Source organism: Papaver somniferum, chromosome 4, assembly GCF_003573695.1.
Source record: "Papaver somniferum cultivar HN1 chromosome 4, ASM357369v1, whole genome shotgun sequence".
Lineage (NCBI taxonomy): Eukaryota > Viridiplantae > Streptophyta > Magnoliopsida > Ranunculales > Papaveraceae > Papaver > Papaver somniferum.
This window is the reverse complement of record NC_039361.1, coordinates 64,109,373-64,130,531: the sequence shown is the minus strand read 5'-3', so window position 1 is coordinate 64,130,531 and position 21,159 is coordinate 64,109,373. Positions and strand designations below refer to the sequence as shown.

The 21,159-nt window shown below is 34.9% G+C and overlaps 2 protein-coding genes across 3 annotated transcripts; one reads left to right on the top strand and one right to left on the bottom strand.

The window, feature by feature from the left end:
• The first annotated feature begins 54 nt into the window (after window positions 1-54).
• Window positions 55-5,490, top strand: LOC113275722 (WD repeat and HMG-box DNA-binding protein 1-like). 2 transcript variants are annotated; one of them, XM_026525273.1, is made up of 13 exons: window positions 55-367; window positions 553-747; window positions 856-1,649; window positions 1,929-2,105; window positions 2,227-2,340; window positions 3,138-3,239; window positions 3,396-3,530; window positions 3,620-3,675; window positions 3,761-3,860; window positions 3,966-4,082; window positions 4,438-4,564; window positions 4,644-4,774; window positions 4,876-5,490. In XM_026525273.1, the coding sequence occupies exons 1-13, from the start codon at window positions 94-96 to the stop codon at window positions 5,359-5,361; spliced, it is 2,808 nt and encodes a 935-aa protein (XP_026381058.1). In that variant the 5' UTR covers window positions 55-93; the 3' UTR covers window positions 5,362-5,490. The 2 variants fall into 2 exon arrangements, with proteins under 2 accessions (XP_026381058.1, XP_026381057.1); XM_026525272.1 differs by having other exon boundaries at window positions 553-1,649.
• Window positions 5,491-5,642: 152 nt separating this feature from the next.
• On the bottom strand, window positions 5,643-7,754 carry LOC113275723 (pentatricopeptide repeat-containing protein At5g48910-like). Its single transcript, XM_026525274.1, has one exon. The coding sequence runs from the start codon at window positions 7,635-7,637 to the stop codon at window positions 5,748-5,750; it is 1,890 nt and encodes a 629-aa protein (XP_026381059.1). The 5' UTR covers window positions 7,638-7,754; the 3' UTR covers window positions 5,643-5,747.
• Between the last annotated feature and the right edge of the window lie 13,405 nt (window positions 7,755-21,159).

The window sequence follows — 21,159 nt, the reverse complement described above, 5'->3', positions numbered from 1 at the left end:
CCCCTATAAGAGATACCACTAGTGATTTGACCTCACAATTCATTTCATTTCTAAACAGCGAAAAAAAAAAAAAAAAATTAAACCAGAGCCGCCATGAAAGCTCGATCTGTAAAGCTTAAAGAAGCACATAAGAGTAGTGGATCTGAATCCACCTGTTCTATTATCTGGGATCTTGAATCTCAACATCTCGTTACTTCTTCCACTTCTGATACTAAAATCTCTATTCATGATGCACTTTTACCTGCAAAACCTCCAAAACTTGTCTCTCATCATAAGGAAGGTGTTACTGCATTAGCTCTTAATCCTAATTCTACATGTCTTGCTTCTGGTTCACTCGATCATTCTGTCTCACTCTATAATTTTCCAGGTATATTTTAATTTGATTTTCTCTGTTTATATTTTCTTTGTAACTAATTTCAGTTTTTATTTTCAATGTTGTCAATTTGGTTGGTAGATCTTTGATTGAGTATTATATCGACATTTCTTATACCTATTATTACATTAGGGTTTCATGAATTTAGCAAATAATAGATCCTTGATTGTTTTGCGCAGGTGGAAAATTTCAAACCAATGTAACCAGGTTCACGTTGCCGATACGTTGTCTTTCTTTTAATAAGTCAGGTAGTTTGTTGGCTGCTGCCGGTGATGATGAGGGTATTAAATTGATAGACACAATTGATAGCACAATTTCAAGGGTTCTGAAAGAACACAAAGGACCTATAACTGGATTAGCTTTTGATCCAATTGGTGAGTATTTGGCATCTGTAGATTCGATTGGTACTGTGATATTTTGGCAACTGTCCACTGGGACACCAATAAATATTCTTAAAAGGGTTGCTCCTAACTATGAAACAGACACTTCTGTCCCGAATGTCTTGTGCTGGAGTCCATCTGGGGATTTCTTAGCTGTCCCGGGTTTGAAAAACGATGTTGTTATGTATGATAGAGATACATCAGAGGAAGTTGGTTCACTCAAAGGTGACCATTCACAATCTGTTTGTTTCATGTCTTGGTCACCTAATGGAAAATATATGGCTACATCTAGCTTAGATAAGCAGATTTTGGTGTGGGATGTTCGCAAGAAGCAGGATATAAATCGCCAAAAATTTGAAGACACAATCTGTTCTATGGCTTGGAAGCCAACTGGGAATGCGTTAGCTGTAATCGATACCATGGGGAAATATGGGGTGTGGGATTCTGTTGTTCCTTCACATATGAATTCTCCTCTAGAAGGTGCTCCAAAACCAAAAAGCAATGGGTTGGATTTATTTGATGAAGATACTCAAGAACCTAGTGGTTCTGGTAGTTTGAGTAATGTTGGTGAAAGTAGCTTTGGCGAGCCTGAGCCACTTCACAAAAAAAGACTGAGGAAACAGACCGAATTTGATATGTTAGATGAAGACGATGATGGTGCAGTAGGCATTCCTACCAAGGCCGAACCTCGCAAAAAAGCTTCTCATATTCACAAGAAACCTAAAGATGACGTGTATGAGGAAGTTGGTAGTGGAATGAAGCTTGGAAGACCAAAAATGCAGGATGCCTTTCAGCCAGGCTGTACACCCTTGCAGAGTGGAAAAAAACGTTTCCTTTGCTACAACATGCTTGGAGTCATTACTACGATGGATACTGATGGATACCCCCACATAGAGGTAACTAAGTGTAATTCCCTCTATTAGTTCCTTTTGTTGAGTCAACTTAGTGTTAAATGACTGTTCTTCTATCAAAATTATTTTTTTCTAATCTTTTGATAACTGTGGTGTCCGGGTATTCAACTTCATTGGTTTCTGATAATTCGGGCATTTTAGTACCTACGAAAGTTATACCAGTTTGTCTTTTCTGTTACTGCTCAAGTGATGACAATCTATAGGAATATAAACAAGTGCTTTCCTTCTGTGGTTTCTTATATGTTGTCCATACATGTGTTGCAGGTTGACTTCCACGACACTGGTAAAGGCCTTCGAGTACCCTCAATGACCGATTATTTTGGTTTTACGATGGCTTCACTTAATGAGAATGGAAGTGTATTTGCAAATCCATGCAAGGGCGAGAAGAATATGAGTACTCTTATCTATCGCCCATTCAGTAGCTGGGCTAACAACAGCGAGGTTTGTCTCCTATAATCATCTTGAGATGTCCACATTGAATTTTACTCTGCATGTCCATGCTTGTATTGGATGAGTAATGCTGGAGTTTTAATACTTGCTAATTGTTTGTTACTTTGTGCAGTGGTCAATGCGCTTTGAGGGAGAAGAAGTTAAGGTTGTGGCTCTTGGTACTGGTTGGGTTGCTGCTGTTACCAGTTTAAATTATCTACGCGTATTCACTGAAGGTGGACTGCAGGTTTGTGATTGACAGTTGGATACTGTTGCATAGTTGCTGATTTCAAATTGGTTTGTACATTGATTTTTTTCTGGATGTGGATGAATCTTAGGTGAAAACTATTATAAATCACTAATAAGTGTTAGAAACCAATCTAGGTTTATTTCCCTCCTTTGGAACTCTTATCCAATATTCCAAATGCATATATATTAGGTAATAGTAAGTAGTTTTCCTTGGAATGTACATGTTAAATGACCAATCAAATCCCTAGGATATAATCGATTTTCCTTCAGTTAATTCTGGAGGGCTTTGATTGAACTGGATGGAGTCTTTATACCTTAATTTGTTTAGTTGTTGTGCATCAGATAGCCCCTTGCTTCCTCAAGTATGGTTGCAAGGAAATATCGGGAAATTGGTATCAAGTTGCTAAATTGGATACATTGGCAAACATATTACCATCATTATGATGTATAAAGTTTTCATACATAATTCTGATTTGCCAAAACACTCTCGACAAAGCTTATCTAAGTTAGTCTGTGACCATTGTTCCTTAATGCTTTAACCACTTGATTTTGGTTTTAAATTAATTCAAATCCAAAATGCAGATAAACTAGGCATTAATATGTCGAATGGTCTTCCAAGTTCTTTGGTTGCATCAAATATCGAATTTCCCCGACAGACTAAAAATTCTTTCAATTTTCTTGTTTTCATTATGTCCCTGGCTATTTTGAGTACTACATTTTGTTTTGTATGTTCATTACTCCATGATCCAGTTCCCGGTGTCTGGTAACTCCATTATCTTCTTTGTATATATGCAGAAGCATGTTATCTCTCTAGATGGACCAGTGGTGACAGCATCTGGCTTCAAGGATGAGCTGGCTGTTGTGACTCATTCTTCTTGTCTTCCTTCTGATGATCAGGTACCATTTCATCTTTCACTGAAAAGTAATTTCGCACTAAAATATTCTTAGCTATTTACATATTTTTCTGCACTTTTACTGAATACATTTTTAATTTTTTTTAAAAAATAATAATTTTCATATAAAAACTGGAGTTGACTAGTTATTTCTCTACAGATTTTGGAGTTCAGAGTATTCAACTTTGCGAAAGAAGCCCAAGCCATGAAAGGTCGTCTTCCATTAACACCTGGTTCATGTTTAACATGGCTAGGTTATAGTGAAGAAGGCCACCTAAGTTCTTATGATTCTAAGGTCAGCAAAGCTATGCTTTTCTGTTATTCGCGATATTCTTCATCTTTCGTTTCTGTTCATGTGGGACTGACATTTAGCATAAATTGTAGGGTGTATTGAGAGTGTTCACTAGCCAATTCGGAGGAAGTTGGTTACCTCTCTTCAGGTCTAATGTTTTCTGCTTAAAAAATGTTTTTCATAATATTTATCCCTGTAGTGACAATCTCTTACCAATAAACATCTGATAACAGTGCTAGCAAGGATAATCCCGAGGATAATTACTGGGTGGTTGGGTTGAATGATAGCAAATTGTTCTGTATTCTCTGCAAAAATCCTCTGACATATCCTCTGGTAATGTTCATCTCCTGTTTTTCCCCCCTTCTGTTTGCCTTACTTTTCACATTGTGCTAATCACATTGTGCTAAATGTAAATATTTTTTTCTTTTGGTCTTTTAGGTGACACCCAAGCCATTTCTTACACTACTGAATCTTTCATTTCCTCTAGCGTCTTCTGATCTGGGAGCTAACGATCTTGAAAATGAATTTATGTTGAGCAACCTATCTCTCTCACAGGTTTGTTCTATTCATTTTTCTTGTAACCGAATTATTAGCCTTTTCATTTGTCAGCATCCTCAAACACAGTAAGCAAATAGTACATTATCAGGTTCTTCTCCTTATAGATAACAGTCTCTAAATGGGTAACCATGAAATATATCTATGATCATGATGAATATTTCGTGTTCACTACTTTTTTAATTCTTTGTTGAACCACAATGGTATATGCTATCTCATGACATCTCTCTCTTCTCTCTCCTACAAAAACTTTCTTAGAGATCCTAGACCATGAAGGCTTGTATGTGTGGATTTACAAACTTTGACTAGTGATTAGAGCCTACTTCTAACTCTTCCTGAATTTTAAACCTTGCAGGTTCAGAGAAAGATTGAAGAAATGGCCACTTCTCATCAAAATATCATGCCATTAGAAGACAAAGCTTTCGATATTGAGACATCTCTCGACAGATGCATCTTGAAGCTTATTGCGGCATGCTGCAATGGTGAGTGATTGAGATTTTCGACTAGTTGTTTTGAAGGATACACGTTGCTGGCCATGCTAAACTGTGATGGTTATTTCAGGTGAGAAGCTTGAGAGAGCTACTGAGCTTGTGAAACTTTTATCTTTGGATAAATCAGTGCAAGGTGCGATAAGGATTGCTACTGTCCTGAAGCTTCCTGTGTTGGCTGATCGCTTTAATTGCATCCTTGAGGTAACCATCAACATGTTTAATTCAAAAAAAAATACCAAAATGTGTATATCTCAAATCACCAATAATTTCTTACACGGTTACACCTATATGTTTGCTTACAGGAAAGAATGCAAAATGAAACTACTGAGACAACTCCATTCACAAAACCATCCTCTGATGGTTTTAAAGCCCCCAATATCATGCCCGTTGCTGATAACAGAAGGATGGAATTTGAAAATGCGGTGCCACCACTAAAGCTTCCTTCACCTCAATTTTTCAAGCAAGAAAAAGCAGAAACAAGTAGGTCTACTGTGGGAAAGGAGAGATTGGAATCCAACGGAAGTCCTAGTGTAGAGAAAATAAAGATAAATGATCTTAAGGTTCAGGGTGAAACTAATCCCCCGAAAAAGTTGATGACCATTCCAGAGAAGCCTAGATTGTTTGGTTCTGTTAATAAAACCACAGGCAAGGGAAACAAAAGTGAAGAGATAAGTCCATCTGAGTCTCATCGACCTACAAATCCATTTGCAAAGTCACAGAATACCCAGGTAAAGACATCATCTCTGTTGGATTCTATCAAGAAGATGAAAGATGGAGGTAAAAGCTAGTAGGGAAGAGCCCACTTTGTCAATTTTACTTTCTAATTTGTATATATTGATCTTGGCATGATTTTGGTACTGTAAATTATACATGAAAACATTGAAAAGTAAATGTAGTTCCTGTGTTCTTTCATAGCATATTTCAACGACTTCAATCATTCAATAATCTTGCCTACCAAATAGTGTTATAAATTGGAGAGTGTAGATCCGTCTTCTGGCTTTTGCACCAATCTAACAATGATTCCACTGCTAGGCATAGAACATGCAAAAGAATATATTCATGAGGAAGTATAAATGTGGTCCAAGACTCCCAAATCCCAATAGTTCATTTGTGGAGATATAATCCATTATAAACAAGTCCCCTCACTAAGATGATGAAACCGGTTTGAAAATTATTACCAATAATCCATACAAGAACAAGTCCCCTCACTAAAATGATGAAACCGGTTTGAATCTCTGACGATTATGTCACGTTCGTATATCTTAGAAAGATGCTTCATCACAGAATGACAATCACTACAGACCCGTAAATTTTTCACAACTCTAATGGTTGTTTTAGGGCTGGTACTGATGAAACCAAACGCAATTGCCAACTTCTCACTGTGGTGAGTAAGTGAATTCTTCTTCACCTCTTCGTCTTCAATATCTAGCAAAACCTGTTCTGTGTCCGGCTTATAGCCTGCAAGCTTTAGTTTTCCCCCCATTTCATCCAACATTTCATAAATCTCCTTCTTTCCTGAATGGGTGATATCTCCAACAATGAACTCGTGAACAACTCCATCCAATTCGATCGAGCTGCACCCAGGTATTTTCCTTATTCCTCTTTCCCACATCATTTTCCTCACTCTGTGAACTCCTTCCCACTTTTCAGCAATTGCATATATGTTTGACAGCAATACATAACTAGCATGATCATCTGGTGCCAATTCAATGAGTTTAAGCCCAGCTCTTTCCCCTACTTCAAAATTTCTATGATTTCTACAAGCACCCAGTAATGCCTTCCACATAACCTTGTCAGGTTTCATTGGCATTGTTCTGATGATATCCTCCGCCCTATCAAACAATGCTGCACGACTAAATAGGTCAACCATGCATCCGTAATGTGCAATATCTGGTTTAATCTTGTAAATTTCACTCATCTTTCTGAAATACTTAACACCTTCTTCTACCAAACCTCCATGACTGCAAGCATTTAAAACACAAGAGAAAGTTATCGCATTGGGCTGAACTCTCGAAGACTCCATTTTTGTAAAAAGTCCAATAGCTTTTAAACTTTGTCCATTTGCCGCAAATCCAGATATCATCGAATTCCATGTATCAACGCTCTTCTTACTCGTCTTCTCAAAAGCTTGAATTGCACCATCCAAGCAGCCACATTTCGCATACATGTTGATGAGTGCTGAACCGAGATTCTCATCAAGGTTGATGTGATTCTTATCGATATAAGAATGTAACCAACTTCCTTGAGCAAGAGCACCCAGATGAGCAACTGCAGATAAAACACTGATTAAAGTAACTCGGTTTGCAAGTTGTCCCTTTTCTTGCATCTGTCTAAACATCTCGACAGCCTCCTTGAACTCTCCCACTTGTACATAAAACCCAATTACTGTGTTCCAAGAAACTACATCTCTATAAGGCATTTCATGAAAGAGTTTATGAAGTGACTCCCTATCTTTACAATCAGCATAGGCTTCAAGCATGCTATTCCAAGTGACAATACCTAACTCCGTACTTTTATCAAACAGCTTTTGAGCATCAGCAATCGAACCAGAGATTGAATAAAGATGAATTAGCTTGTTCCTAACGTATGGATTAAATTCAAGTCCTAACTTACTTATTTGACAATGCAGCTGTTTTCCAACATCCGGAGCCGGTAACTCAGTACAAGCTTTCAGAAGAAATGTGAAGGTGAAGTGATCTGGTTCAACTGATTTTGAGATCATCTGATTATAGAGAAGGATGGAATTGATGAGGTTTTGTTTTATGATGTTTCCTCTGATGACAGTGTTCCATAAGAATGAGGAAGGTTCTTGGACTGAATTCAGAACCTTTTCAGCGCATTTGAGGCTTCCATGGTCTGAAATGGCGTAGAACTCGGCTATTCGGCCAGCCGAATAGGAGTCAGAGATTTGAGAGGTTTTGATCATGAGGGCATGGATCTGCTTGGCTTCATATAGGTGAGTGCAGAGGTGTAATAGTGAGAGGTTTGTATTTGGGGTTTGTTTCTTTTTTATGGATAGTTTTTTGGCGGGAAGAGCGTAGGAATTGATGACCGTTGAAGCCATTTTACCACCTTTTTAAGTTCTGAAAATGAATGGAAACGAAAGTTGCAGGGTTTTAACGATCTTTAGCGATTGATACACGGCACCTCTTTTTTTTTTTTAAATGCATTACAAAAGGCTAATTTAGGTAGTTAAGTTTCAACTGTGATCTTTTACGCAAAGACCATTTTTGCACCTTATTGTTGCTACTAGGGGACTATCTAGATGGAATTTTGTTCTTATACCAAAAATCTAAAAATCTTTGTATTTCTAAGCCTAATTAGTTTTAGTTTGTTGTTTTTGTTCAAAGACTCTGTTACATCTTTCTTTCCAAATAAATTAATCTTTTGTCAAAATTATTTTTATGGGTATGACTGAACTTGATCTCCCTATCCCTATTTTGCAAATATCTAAGAAAGAAGTTGTGTTATCTAAGTTAAGAACTATAGGATACACGACACCTTAATAACAGTTATACATGTTTTTAGGAAATGACCGTAATGTTGGGTTAACTTTGAAATCTTTTACTCCGTTTAAAACCATCGGCATTATCTGTTTTCAAGGATTTTTTTTTATATTTTGTTTATTTTTTTTATCAGAAAGGATATTTCATTGGCTAACAAATACTCTCTCCCTTCCAAATTAAATGAGTTAGTTGTAGTTTGCACAATTTTTAAAGCAATGAATAAAAATGAGCATATTTAAGTATAGTTCCACCTATTTGCATGCATCTCTATTAATCTTTATTTTCCTTAAAAACTCAATTATACAAAACAGGGATTGTACTACCTATCCTTCTAGAAATGTATATACTTACCATATTTTCCTTGTAATCACCTTCGAAGTGTATATATACTTGACGATATTGTTCCTAGTAAAAGTGCGTAAGAAGCAAAGTGACGAGTTAAAAAAATACTCATTCCGTTCTTTTTTAATAGGCTGGTTTTGTTTTTAGAGAAATTTAAGGAAATTAAGAGAACTAATCATTGAAAGTGGTCCTCATGACACTTGTCAATAAAAGAAGTGAAGTGAAATGGTCCCCATGATACTTGTCAGTAAAAGAAGTAAAGTGAAATGGTCCACATGATACTTGTCATCAAAAAAGTTAAGAAAAAAATGGTTCCAAAAAATTAAAGTAATATTTGACTTTTCTAATTAGAAAACCAGTCTATTTTTTTTGAAACATTTATTTATAAAAACCAGGCTATTAAAAAGGAACGGAGGAAATATATAACTAAATTTTCATTCGAAAACAAAGGTGAAGCAGGCCAGGCAGTGTTGAATTGAATTAACAAACGGTTAGTAGAGTTCATAGATCCTTGGAGGAAGAAGAAGACAAAGTTTGCATGGAAGCGACAAACTAATCCAACCAAACCACGATAATACAAAAATGAAATTAGGACAGATTTTTTCCATTAACAGAAGAAAGTTGTATACTTGTATGTGCAGTCGAAGAAGGTATATTGATTTGACGGAGACCATATAATCACCGTACATCGGCACCTACCTTGACAACGACAGTGGTTATTAGTCGACCATAAACAGATTAAAGAAACATAACTCCCCAGCCTCAAGGCAATGTCTTGTTAATTCATCCGAAAACAATTCAAAGTTATATAGATCCTCAATTTTCAAACAACAATCGTCTCCCCAATTTCGTATATAAAAAAGAAATAAAATGCCGGTGATTAGAAAGGAACGTAAAGTTTTTCAAAAGTTAAGTTATTAGTCTGGTTTCATTGTTGCCTGTAAAAAGAAAGTCAAAAGGTAGCGTTTAGGATGTATGCAAAAATATATGAGTGGCAAATAGGGTAAATTTATTAAATACTCTTAGTTTTGACACCCAATAAATATACCCTTATACAATAATATAAATACCCCTATCATTTAAATATCTTATCCATTAAAAGATAGATTACCTTAATACCATCACTTACAATATCATTTTCCATTTAAAAATCTTATCCATTAAAAAATAGATTTTTCTATTATTTCACATCCACCAACAACACCATTTCACCACCACCAACAGCACCGCCGCCACCACCACTCCACCACCACTCCGCCACCACCACTAGTTACTAAATACAACCACCAATAATATTCCACCACCGCCACACACAACCACCATTGTTGTTGTTGCCGCCGCCATCAATATTAGGTGTCAACAACTGAAGTTGATCCAAAAAATTCAAAAATATTTGTCAAATCTGGTTGTTGATTCCATTTTTCTATTGTTGATACACAAACATTGGTTGTTGACTCCCTAAACTAAGGTCAATTTCTATTGTTGATACACAAATATTTGTTGTTGACTCCTTACACTAAGATCAATTTATGTTGTTGATACAAAAATATTGGTTGTTGATTCCATTTTTCCATTGTTCATACACAAACATTGGTTGTTGACTCACTAAACTAAGGCCAATTTCTATTGTTGATACACAAATATTTGTTGTTGACTCCTCATACTAAGATCAATTTCTATTGTTGATAAATAAATATTGGTTGTTGATTCCGTTTTTCTATTGTTGATACACAAACATTGGTTGTTGACTCCCTAAACTAAGGTCAATTTCTATTGTTGATACACAAATATTTGTTGTTGACTCCTTACACTAAGATCAATTTCTATTGTTGATACACAAATATTGGTTGTTGATTCCATTTTTTCATTGTTGATATACAGACATTGGTTGTTGACTCCCTAAACTAAGGTCAATTTCTATTATTGATACACAAATAGTATTTGTTGTTGACTCCTTACACTAAAATCAATTTCTATTGTTGATACACAAATATTGGTTGTTGATTCCATTTTTCTATTGTTGATACACAAACGCTGGTTGTTGACTCCCTAAACTAGGGTCAAATTCTATTGTTGATACACAAATATTTGTTGTTGACTCCTTACACCAAGATCAATTTCTATTGTTGATACACAAATATTGGTTGTTGACTACCATTTCTATCATTCTTTATCATTCGAGCCTCACCACCACCACAATCACCACCACAACCACTATAACAACTTCCACTACCACCAGTACAATACCAAATAAACACAATTCACCTAAACCATTACCGGTAAATAATTGAAACACAATCAAAATCACAAGATCACTGGCACCAATACTAGTGCAATCAAATGTACATTGAAAACAGATTCAGTCATTACCGCCAATAGTTGATGGAGTAGTTTTCAACAACTTGTCGTCCAACCTCACCGCCACCACCACCGCCAGCAACGTATAACATTTCCAACACCACAAACAACCAGAATCACCATTATCTTCATGACCAACTGTAATTCATCATTCCAACCAGAACAACACAATCTCCATCATCAAAATTCATCGTTCTAACCTCACCAGCATCACCAACACCACCAGCACACAGAATATCTACCAACACCACAACAACCATAACCACCACTATCTTCAAGACTGATTTTATTTCATCATTCGAACCTGAACCAACATAATCTTCATGACTGATTTTATCTACATACTACCACCACCAGCAGAAACTCAAACTAGAGAAAGAAGATAATCAATTGATAGATTGAAATACATACCTCCTTCGTCGCCGTCGCCACCACTATCATTTTAGATATGGTATCTTCCTTCACCACCACCACCATCACCACCATCATCTTCTTCTAATAAAACACAGATTTGATATCCTCCTTCACCACCGCCACGACCTCCACCTCTATTATTCGAAACTAGGGTTGCTGATGGATCTTAAATTCGAGCTTGTTGCTATATCGATTGAGAAGAAGAACTTTCAATTAAAAGCTAAAACCATTGAATCTATAACAGACATCAAAAGAAGAGGAATACTAACAGTTGATAATAATTATCAAGCTTGATTTCTGGATTTGAATCAGGTGAAAATCGATCCGATTCAGGTGGTGATGCTGCTGCTTGTGATGGATTTGCTGGAAGCATAAGAGGTGCTGCCGGAACTGATGACGAGATCGGTGGAGGTGGTGGTGGAGGCGACTGTGAAGATGTAGTGGCAGAGATGACGATAAATAAGTTGATTTTCGGTTTTTAGTAATGAAGAAGAAGAAGTATCGAATAGATTAGGGGTATTAAAGAAAGTATCTTCTAATTGAATTTCCTTGTTTTTAGATTAGGGGTATTAATATAGTGGACAAGGGTATTTTTGAAGTCCATGAGAAGGAGGGGCATTTATATAATTCCCACAATAGGATAAGTGGGGGTGGCAATTAATGAGGGTGGCAAATAGGAAAAACATGGGTGGTAAATAGGTGGAACCTTAAGTATTTATGCCCTTATGGATAATAACTAGTAAAACTTAGAAATGATTTATCTCTTAAACTATACTACGGTTTTTCGTAAACTTTTATACAGTTGGAAAGCATTTTAGAACAACTGCTTAACGAATATAAACATGGCTATCAAATTACACATATATTATATTTATTATAATAACAATAACCAATTAAAGAGGTACTTTTGGAAATATCCCATTGATTAATAAGATTAACTCATATATTTATGGGACAAAATTTAAAACCAACTAACTCACTAAATATTTCATCAAAGTAAAAGAAATATTTAGTTGCATTGCCATGTTTGGTGTAGATAAGTAATCTGAGTTGTCTTCCATTGGTTGAGAAGTAATCTAAAGAGTCTCATCAATGTGTGGGTTATAGTACATTTGTTGCATTATGTTATATCATGCTCTGTTAACATTTCTATAGTTATTAATATACGTCAAAATGTTGTTTGTTGTGACTGTACTATTATGACTTTTCTTTTTAAACACTACGTTACACCTTGCTTTCCAAATATGCCATATGATTATGCTACAGAGCACATTTCAATCAATTTCATAATTTCCTCTATTTGGGTTTTGAAAGAAATCACTTAGACAATCATGAAAAGTAGTTGTTCCATTAAGAATAAATTGCATAGTGAAGTTAAAATGCATCCGAACTTGAGTAGTATAATTGCATCGAAGAAAAAGATGTGTTAAAGATCATTGTCCTTCGTTAGAAAGATTACAAGTAGTATCTATGTCTGAGATTACATCCGCTACTCTCATATTGTTAGGGAGAATAACATGAGCTGCTTTCCACATAAAATGTTTCACAAAAGAAGTGATATCCATACTCCATATCATGTTCCATTTCTGATGAGCATTTTCATTAGAGTTTATTTGGTCATATTAAGATTTCACAAAAAAGATACCTTTGTGGTTTAGAGTCCAATGAGATGTATTTTCCTTATCAATGATCGGAATTGTTATCATCTTTATTTTCTTTATAGTTTCAGCATCAAAACATTTAGATATTTTAATTAGGTCCCACGTATAATGTATGGTAATAAAGTCACTAACTTTAATAAGATCATCATTTCCCATTTAAGGTTTCTGCACAGGAGTTGTCCTTTATGGAATCCAGAAATCTTCTCAAATGTTTATGTTGATTCCATTTTCTAATTCCCAAAAAAATATTTTTTTATTTTTTGAATGTCAGTTAGCATTCCTTTCCAATACAACTATCATTCATATTAGGGACAATATTTATGTATATGATATCGCAGTCGGGAAAATACTAGGCTTTTATGATGGAGGCACAAAGAGAATCTGGATTTTGTATTAACCTCCAACCCGTCTTAGCTATCATAGCTAGGTAATAAAAAATTACATTCTTAATTCCTCATCCTCCTTCATCTAGGGATTTACAAAATGAATTTCAATTCTTCAAACATGCTCCTTTTTTACCTCTTTCATTAAGGCCCTTTTCATTTGTTTCCCCACCAATAATCTCTTTGCAGTTTAGTGATATTGTCACAAATTTTAACTGGAATCTTAAAACAATTCATTTGGTACACATAAAGAGAAGAAGTCATATTTTTAATCATAAATGTTTTCCCTGCATTGTTTAATTCAGTACCTTTCCAACTATGCATCCTATGTTTCATTTTTCCCACCATAGGTTCAAAATATTGAATTTTTGATCTATTGCTAAATAAAGTTGAACCTAGATATTTATCTTTAAGTGGTATAACGGTGACTCCTAATATTTCTTTTACTCAATGTCTAACGCTAGTTTCAGCTTTTCGACTAAAAAAAACTCTCGATTACTTAGACTGATTAGTTGTCCAGAAGCTAATTCAAAATCTTTAAATACTTTAACAAGATTATGACATGATTTTTCATTGATTTTACAGAATAAAAGGCAGTCATCCGCAATCAATAAATGACTTATAGAGGAGCTTGGTGAACAATATTTATAGGATTATTTGGTGTTTGTTACTTACATTTTGTCCAATTTTAATGTTTGGTCTAATATCTGTCCAGCTTTGCGTTTGGTACTTGAAATTCACCTTTGATTAATTTTGACTAACTTTTACCAGGTTTTAATTATTTAGGAAAATAAATAATATCATTATACAAATATATCCTTAACATCTAACGACTGTCATTTAACCATTAATCCTACGATATTGATTTCATAGATCTCCTTGACCTTAATTAATCATCTCGTCCATATCAGTCCATCTTCTCCGCCGCCACGATTCTGCGTGATCCAATTACAGACAAAATCTATCAAAACACGATCAGGTTCATTTTAAAACATTGCATATCAAAACAGATCTTATAACAACTTCAATTTACTTCATTAACAACTAATTAAACTAAATAACTACCTCATATCCTAATATTATGTTCACAGAAAAACCCAATTCAAAAAAATCAAACCCTAATATAGAGTTCCGCGTGTCTATTCGTTACGGGGTATATTAATTAATTACCCTTTGTTTTGGAACCCTTCAAAAATACTCCTACCACATTATAAATATACCCCTCCTCTTATATATAAAGCTTATCCTCTTAAAAATAAATTATTTTAGTAATCTATTACATATAACTTCTTTTTTTCTTTTCAAAAAGTAATAATTTTCTTTCTCAATCACTCCACCACCACCTCCAACTCCACCGACGGCAATTCACCACCACTACCACTCTACAACCATCTCCACCACCACCACCACCATTTTACAACCATCACCAACATTCCACCATCACAACTCCACCACAATTCATCGTCACCATCGCCACCGCAATTGCGACCACCATCTCCTACGAATCCACCACCGTTGCTGCCAAGTTGATGACAAAATTAAAAATTTAGAAATAAGTTAGGTCCAGATTTTTGTATCAACAACCGAAGTTGATCCGGATTTTCGTATCAACAACATAAGTTGACACCAAATTTTGGTGTCAACAACCGAAGAAGATATCATATCTGGTGTCAACAACCCAAGTTTTTACAAAAATTGAAAACTCGGAAATTAGTTAGGTTAAAATTACGTGTCAACAATTCAAGTTGACACCAAAATCTGGTATCAACAACAAAAGTTGATCCAAATCTGGTATCAACAACAAAAGTTGATCCCAAATCTGGTGGCACCACCACCTCCATCTCCGGCATCACCACCACCACCACTTCCAGCATGTGAGATAATAAATGAAATGATTTTCATCTAAATTTTTATTAATATTGAAAGGGTATTTATATGATTCAAAATTAAGTGGATTATATTTTAGAAGATGAGGGGTATAATTATTGACGAAATCCATGAAAATGAGAGGTATTTATATAATTTCCACTTCGTTATAAGGCATACTCCACGTCCCAATATATGTAAACTGGGATCCTCCCATCAGTTTCAATTATTTTATTTCCTCTAAATTTACAATCAAATCTCTTGATTTCTACATTTTTTCCATCATCAATTACAAGAAGAAGTTCTCTGGTCTCCTCATTATCAATGTTAGTACCAAAAAAACATTTTCTCCTCTAAAAACCAGTACCCATTGATTATTTTTCTTCTCAAAGTTCTTCCCCGAGTCTGCTGTTTGATAAATATAAGTTGTGATATTAGGTTTACCTTAAACTATTAGTGATGACGATGATGATGGATTGATATATCAGTGGTATTGGTTACTGCTGAAAGGAAACAATAAGATGAAGTTTCAACCATTTTTCTGGATTCTTATTTTATGGAAGTGGGGAAGTTTTTTGGAGCAGAGAAAAAAAGCAAAGAAAAAATCTCAAATCTATGGAGCAAGTGTTTGAGAAAAGTCTCAAAAGATGTTGGGATGATGGTAAGCAAAGAGAAATATTTGAGGGCGCAAACATAGTTGTAGGAAATTATGTAAATATTTATAAAATGAAGGGTAGAATGGTAAATAGTTTAATAATTAGATATATTTTTATTTACTTTACTAATTACTTAACAGAAGTCAATACTTAACCGAGTCAACAAGGGTCAACGTGAATTCCAAGTACCAAACGCAAAGCTGGACAAATGTTAGACCAAACACTAAAGTTGGATAAAATGTAAGTACCTAATACCAAATAACTAATTTTTATACCTTTCAACAAACCTGAATTTTCAGCATGAAGGATTGTGGGAAAGAGCTTCCATAACTAACAGAAAAAGATAAGGGGAGATTGGGTCTCCTTGTCTCAATCCTTTAGTAGGTTTAAATAATTTAGTAGGAGACCCGTTAACTAAGACATATAAAATAGTTTTCGAGATGCAATGTTAGACTAAATTACACCATTTACTGTTAAATCCCATTTTGTCATTATTTGGATCAAGAAATTCCATTTGACTTTGTCGAATGCTTTAGACATGTAAATTTTTAGGCCCATAAAACCTTTCTTAGATTTGTAATTTTTTATTTTATGAATAATTTCACGTGTCAATGTAATGTTCTCTGAAATCTTCCTTCCAGGATTGAAGACAGGTTGATAAGGAGAAATTATTTTCTCTAAAAAACCTTTCATTCGACCTGCCATTAGCTTAGAAATTATTTTGTAAGAAGTATTGGCAAGTGCTATGGGTCTGAATTCAGCAGGTGTGACGAGGTTAAGGGTCTTAGGGATTAAGGAAATGAATGAGCTCGTTTCCTTAGAGATATAACCAGTAATGAAGAAAGATTGAACCATGTTTATCAGGTCAGTACCTATTGTTTCCCAGTTTTGTTGAAAAACATTGGGAGGAAAACCATCTGGTCATGGGCTTTTATCAGGTTCCATGGAAAATAGAGTTTTCTTTATTTTATCATCATCAGTAGGAGTAAAACAAAGCCTATCATTATCAGTCTATTATATGCTAGTAGGTATACCATTAGTCATTTCATGGTTTGGTTCCGGGTTCACAGTCGAGGCTATAGAATGAAAATGACCTGTTATGCAATCATAAATATCCTTTCTAGTGTTTAGCCATTCATTTCTTTCATTTTTTAGGATTTCAATTTTATTTCTTCGAAATCTATGTTTAGTTTTGTTATGAAAGTATCTTGTATTTTTGTCTCCTAAAGCTAAGTTTTAGTCTTTACTTTTATCCTTCCAGAATTTCTCCTTTATGAGATACCACTTAGCAAGGTATTGTCTTAGTATATATAGGTCAATTATTTTATTAGGATAACTAACTATTCTATTACTCTTATCAAGTTCTTTCTGAAAAGACGAGGGTATCTAAATATACCTCAATCTAAAACTTTTCCTACCTATAAGTCCTTTCTCCGAAAGTGATTGTCTATGGACTGAGTCGAGACAATGCAACTAATAGGTTCACACTTCGTGTGATCGTCTATGGATATGAGATCGAGATAATACAACAACGAAGTAAGTTTACTCGATAAAAAGGTTCAGACTTAATCAAACACAATAGGATTACTTATCAAGTAAATAGGAATTAACGTTTTGTGTAATTTACTTTAGTTATAATAAAATAATTATAATGCGAAAAATAAAAGTAAATGACACAGCAAGATTTTGTTAACGAGGAAACCCCAAATGCAGAAAAACCCCGGGACTTTGTCCAGAATTGAATACTCCAAGGATTAAGCCGTTATACAAAATAACCTAACTTCGTATAGTTGAGACCAAGCAACTAAACCTATAGTTCACCTAGTTCCGTTTGTATTCCCACGCCTCCAACTTATGAATAAGTCACGTACTTGGAACAATTCCTTTGGTTCGTATACCAAACAATAAAGGAACAACAAATCTGTTTGGTATCAACTCTCTTCAACCAAGTGATATGAGTCGGACAAAGGCTCTTCTGTTTATCTTAACATAAACTCCTTCGTCAGGTCCTTAGATCTATCTTATGTTCAATTACCGAAGTAATCATTAAGATTTTGCAATCAACACTCTTAATCCAAAGAATTGTGTTGATGCCGATATACTCACCTAATCAATCTAATTCTATCACAAAGATAAAACTGATTATAGTTGGATCCTCTTTTTACCGAAACAAGTATTGTGCACACCAAAGATTATGAACCCCAAATCATAAATCTTCAATATATTCTTTGTCTTCAAATCTTCTTAGATCTTCAATAAACACATGCACACAACAACTTGAATCTCTTGTGGTCAATCACGCACATAATGGAGTCTGTTAACAATGGATTATCACAAGATCGTATTTATATCTACAAACAGTCTAAAGATCCCTGTCAAAACTCTGAACTAGTTTGAGTGAATCTTATATCAGGAGAGAAGATCCTCAAGCATAAACAAACTAGGTGCAATCAAAGTTCAACCACCGTTAGTCAATCAAATCAATGAAAACAAAAGATATACCGCAATTATCTAGTTTCCCACCAGCGGTACTAATAGAGCTTTTCAATCCCAAAAAAGACTTTAAAACGAGCGGCCGTAAGAGATTTTGCCTAATTAGGTTACTCTCCTCTCAGAATAGGCGGCTTCACCAGTAAGTGTGAAATAGAACTTACAAAGTAAAGATGTCGACAAACTTTGAACACGTGCTGTGAATGTTTATTTCTATAATTGTTCAAAGATATTCCTTAACGGCCAAGGGAAGAGAATCCCAGGATCGAAACATAAGTAAGTTAAGAATCTTTTAATTAAGGTTATTAATTTCACTTTGTAGGGAAATTACATAATTAGTAATGTGCATTTACTAATTAGATTCTCCGAGAGATTTCGATTGTTATTTTTGGACAGAGCATTTCCAGGAATTATGAAAACCGAATATGTGCTTTTATGAATATCTTGAGAAAATTTTCGGTTTTGGAAATTCCTTGGTGTCCAAACTTCCTTGTCTATAAATACACGAAGTTTGCCTTTCTACCAAACTAATCCTTCGTAACAACAGACTTCCTCTTTTGTCTTTGTTACTGGTGTTGCCGCCTATCGGAGAGGAGAGTAATCTAATTAGGTGAAATCTCTTATGGCCTCTCGTTTTAAAGTCTTCTTTGGGATTGAGAATCTCTAGCGCGACCTGTTGGTGGAAAACTAGATAATTGCGGTTTATCTTTGTTTTCGATTGATTTGATTGACTAATGGTGGTTGAAATCTGATTGCACCTAGTTTGTTTATTCTTGAGAATCTTCTCTTTTGATATAAGATTCACTCAAACTAGTTCAGAGTTTCGACAGGGATCTTTAGACTGTTGTTAGTTCTAAAGACGATCTTGTGATAATCCATTGTTAACAGACTCCGTTCTGTGCGTGATCGATCACGAGAGATTCAAGTGATTGTGTGCAGGTTTTTATTGAAGATTTAATATTATTTGAAGACAAAGAAGATATCGAAGATCGGACTTGGGTTTTATAATCTTTGGTGTGCACAATACTTGTTTGGGTAAAAGAGGATCCAATTAATAATCGGTTTATCTTTGTGGTAGAATGGATTGATTAATTGAGTAGATCGGCATCAACACGGTTCTTCGGATTAAAGGTGTTGTTGGCTTAATCTTAATCGATTACCTTTGGGTGATTGGACATAAGATAGATCTAGACCCGACGAATGAGTTTATGTTGAGATAAACCGAAGAGCCTTTGTCTGACTCATATCACTTGGTTGAATAGAGTTGATACCAAACAGATTTCTTGTTACGAATCAAAGGGATTGTTCCAAGTACGTGACTTATTCAGAAGTTGGAGGCGTGGGAATACAAACAGAACTAGGTGAACTATAGGGTTAGTTACTTGGTCTCAGCTATACGAAGTTAAGTGTAATTTTGTGTAGCGGCTTAATCTTGAGAGTATTCGATTCTGGACTAGGTCCCGGAGTTTTTTTGCATTTGCGATTTTCTCGTTAACAAAATCTTGCTGTGTCATTTACTTTTAGTTTCCGCATTATAATTGTTTTATTATAATTAAAGTAAATTACACAAACGTTAATTCCTATTTACTTGATAAGCAATCCTATTGTGTTTGGTTAAGTCCGAACCTTTATATCAAGTAAACATACTTCGTTGTTGTATTGTCTCGATCTCGTATCCATAGACGATCACACGAAGTGTGGACCGATTAGTTATGTTGTCTCGACTCAGTCCATAGACAATCACTTTCGGAGAAAGGACTTATAGGTAGGAAAAGTTTTAGCTTGAGGTATATTTGGGTACCCTCTCCTTTTCAAAAATAAATCAACTTGCATAATTATTCACCTCAACCGGAAGCAATTGAAACAACATAGACATTAAAGCACCACAATTGCACCGAAATTTTGTAAGCCTAAACAATTGATATCACACAATAAAGCAAGATAACAATAGTTTTTCTTAACCGGAACCAATTGAATCACACGTACATCCATACACACATAATGGAATAAACATCAATTGTACCGAAATTTTGTTAAGCAAAAGCAATAAATATATATGAAATAAAAATCAAGCTTTTTTTAAACAGGAAAACGATTAACTAACAAACTCGTTACCTCAAATTTCGCATCCAGTTCTCCAATATGTTTGCATCTTCGTCCAGGGAGAATTGATATCGAAATATCATCATGTTGTCATCCTTATACAAAACATAAGAATAACAACAACCAATCTTTACCAGAGAAAGGTTGAAAATCGGTTTTAACAATTGCAAGTAAAAGTTGAAAACCGCTGAAACACATATGCTTTTATGCTAAACCAAAACCGAACATATTATGACTTTTTCACATATTGTTTCTACCAAAACCCCTCATGATTATTTGATAAAGCATACCAGCATGGGCTAGAACTTAATCCTGCTAAATCAAAAAGTTACCCAAACTACAAGGGTTCACAATATTATGAGATCGAATATCAAGGTAATAAAACCGAAATCAAACATCCCATAAACATACATAGCAATAATATAAAGCATTCAAGCACATGCTATGTAAACCGAAACACTAGTCCAGAAAAGGTTGTTAATTACGTTTTTAAATGACAGATAAATTACGTGATTAAGATATGACAAAAAAAATATGTCATATAATATAAAAATAATGGGACCCATCATTTAACGTTAAAAAACTGTTATTCTGAAATGTGATAAATTTGTGGGGGCGTGATATTTTATCAACCATTAAATCACATAATTAATCTGTGGGATATCGTAAGTTTAATATGCCCCCACTAATATTCTGTTAACACACCCTAAAAGTGGCTAACCACTGGATTAGCATAGACTGGCTTGCCATGAATCTATAGAGCCATATTGGTTCCATTGTAGCAAACTGCAAACCCCAAACAAACAT

Excerpts from the sequence above, each read along its gene's own strand:
- LOC113275722 (XM_026525272.1), top strand. The coding sequence starts at position 94 with ATGAAAGCTCGATCTGTAAAGCTTAAAGAAGCACATAAGAGTAGTGGA. Across the intron at positions 368-552 it reads CTCACTCTATAATTTTCCAG|GTGGAAAATTTCAAACCAAT; the intron begins GTATATTTTAAT and ends TGTTTTGCGCAG. Across the intron at positions 4,775-4,875 it reads GCTTTAATTGCATCCTTGAG|GAAAGAATGCAAAATGAAAC; the intron begins GTAACCATCAAC and ends GTTTGCTTACAG.
- LOC113275723 (XM_026525274.1), bottom strand. The coding sequence starts at position 7,637 with ATGGCTTCAACGGTCATCAATTCCTACGCTCTTCCCGCCAAAAAACTA.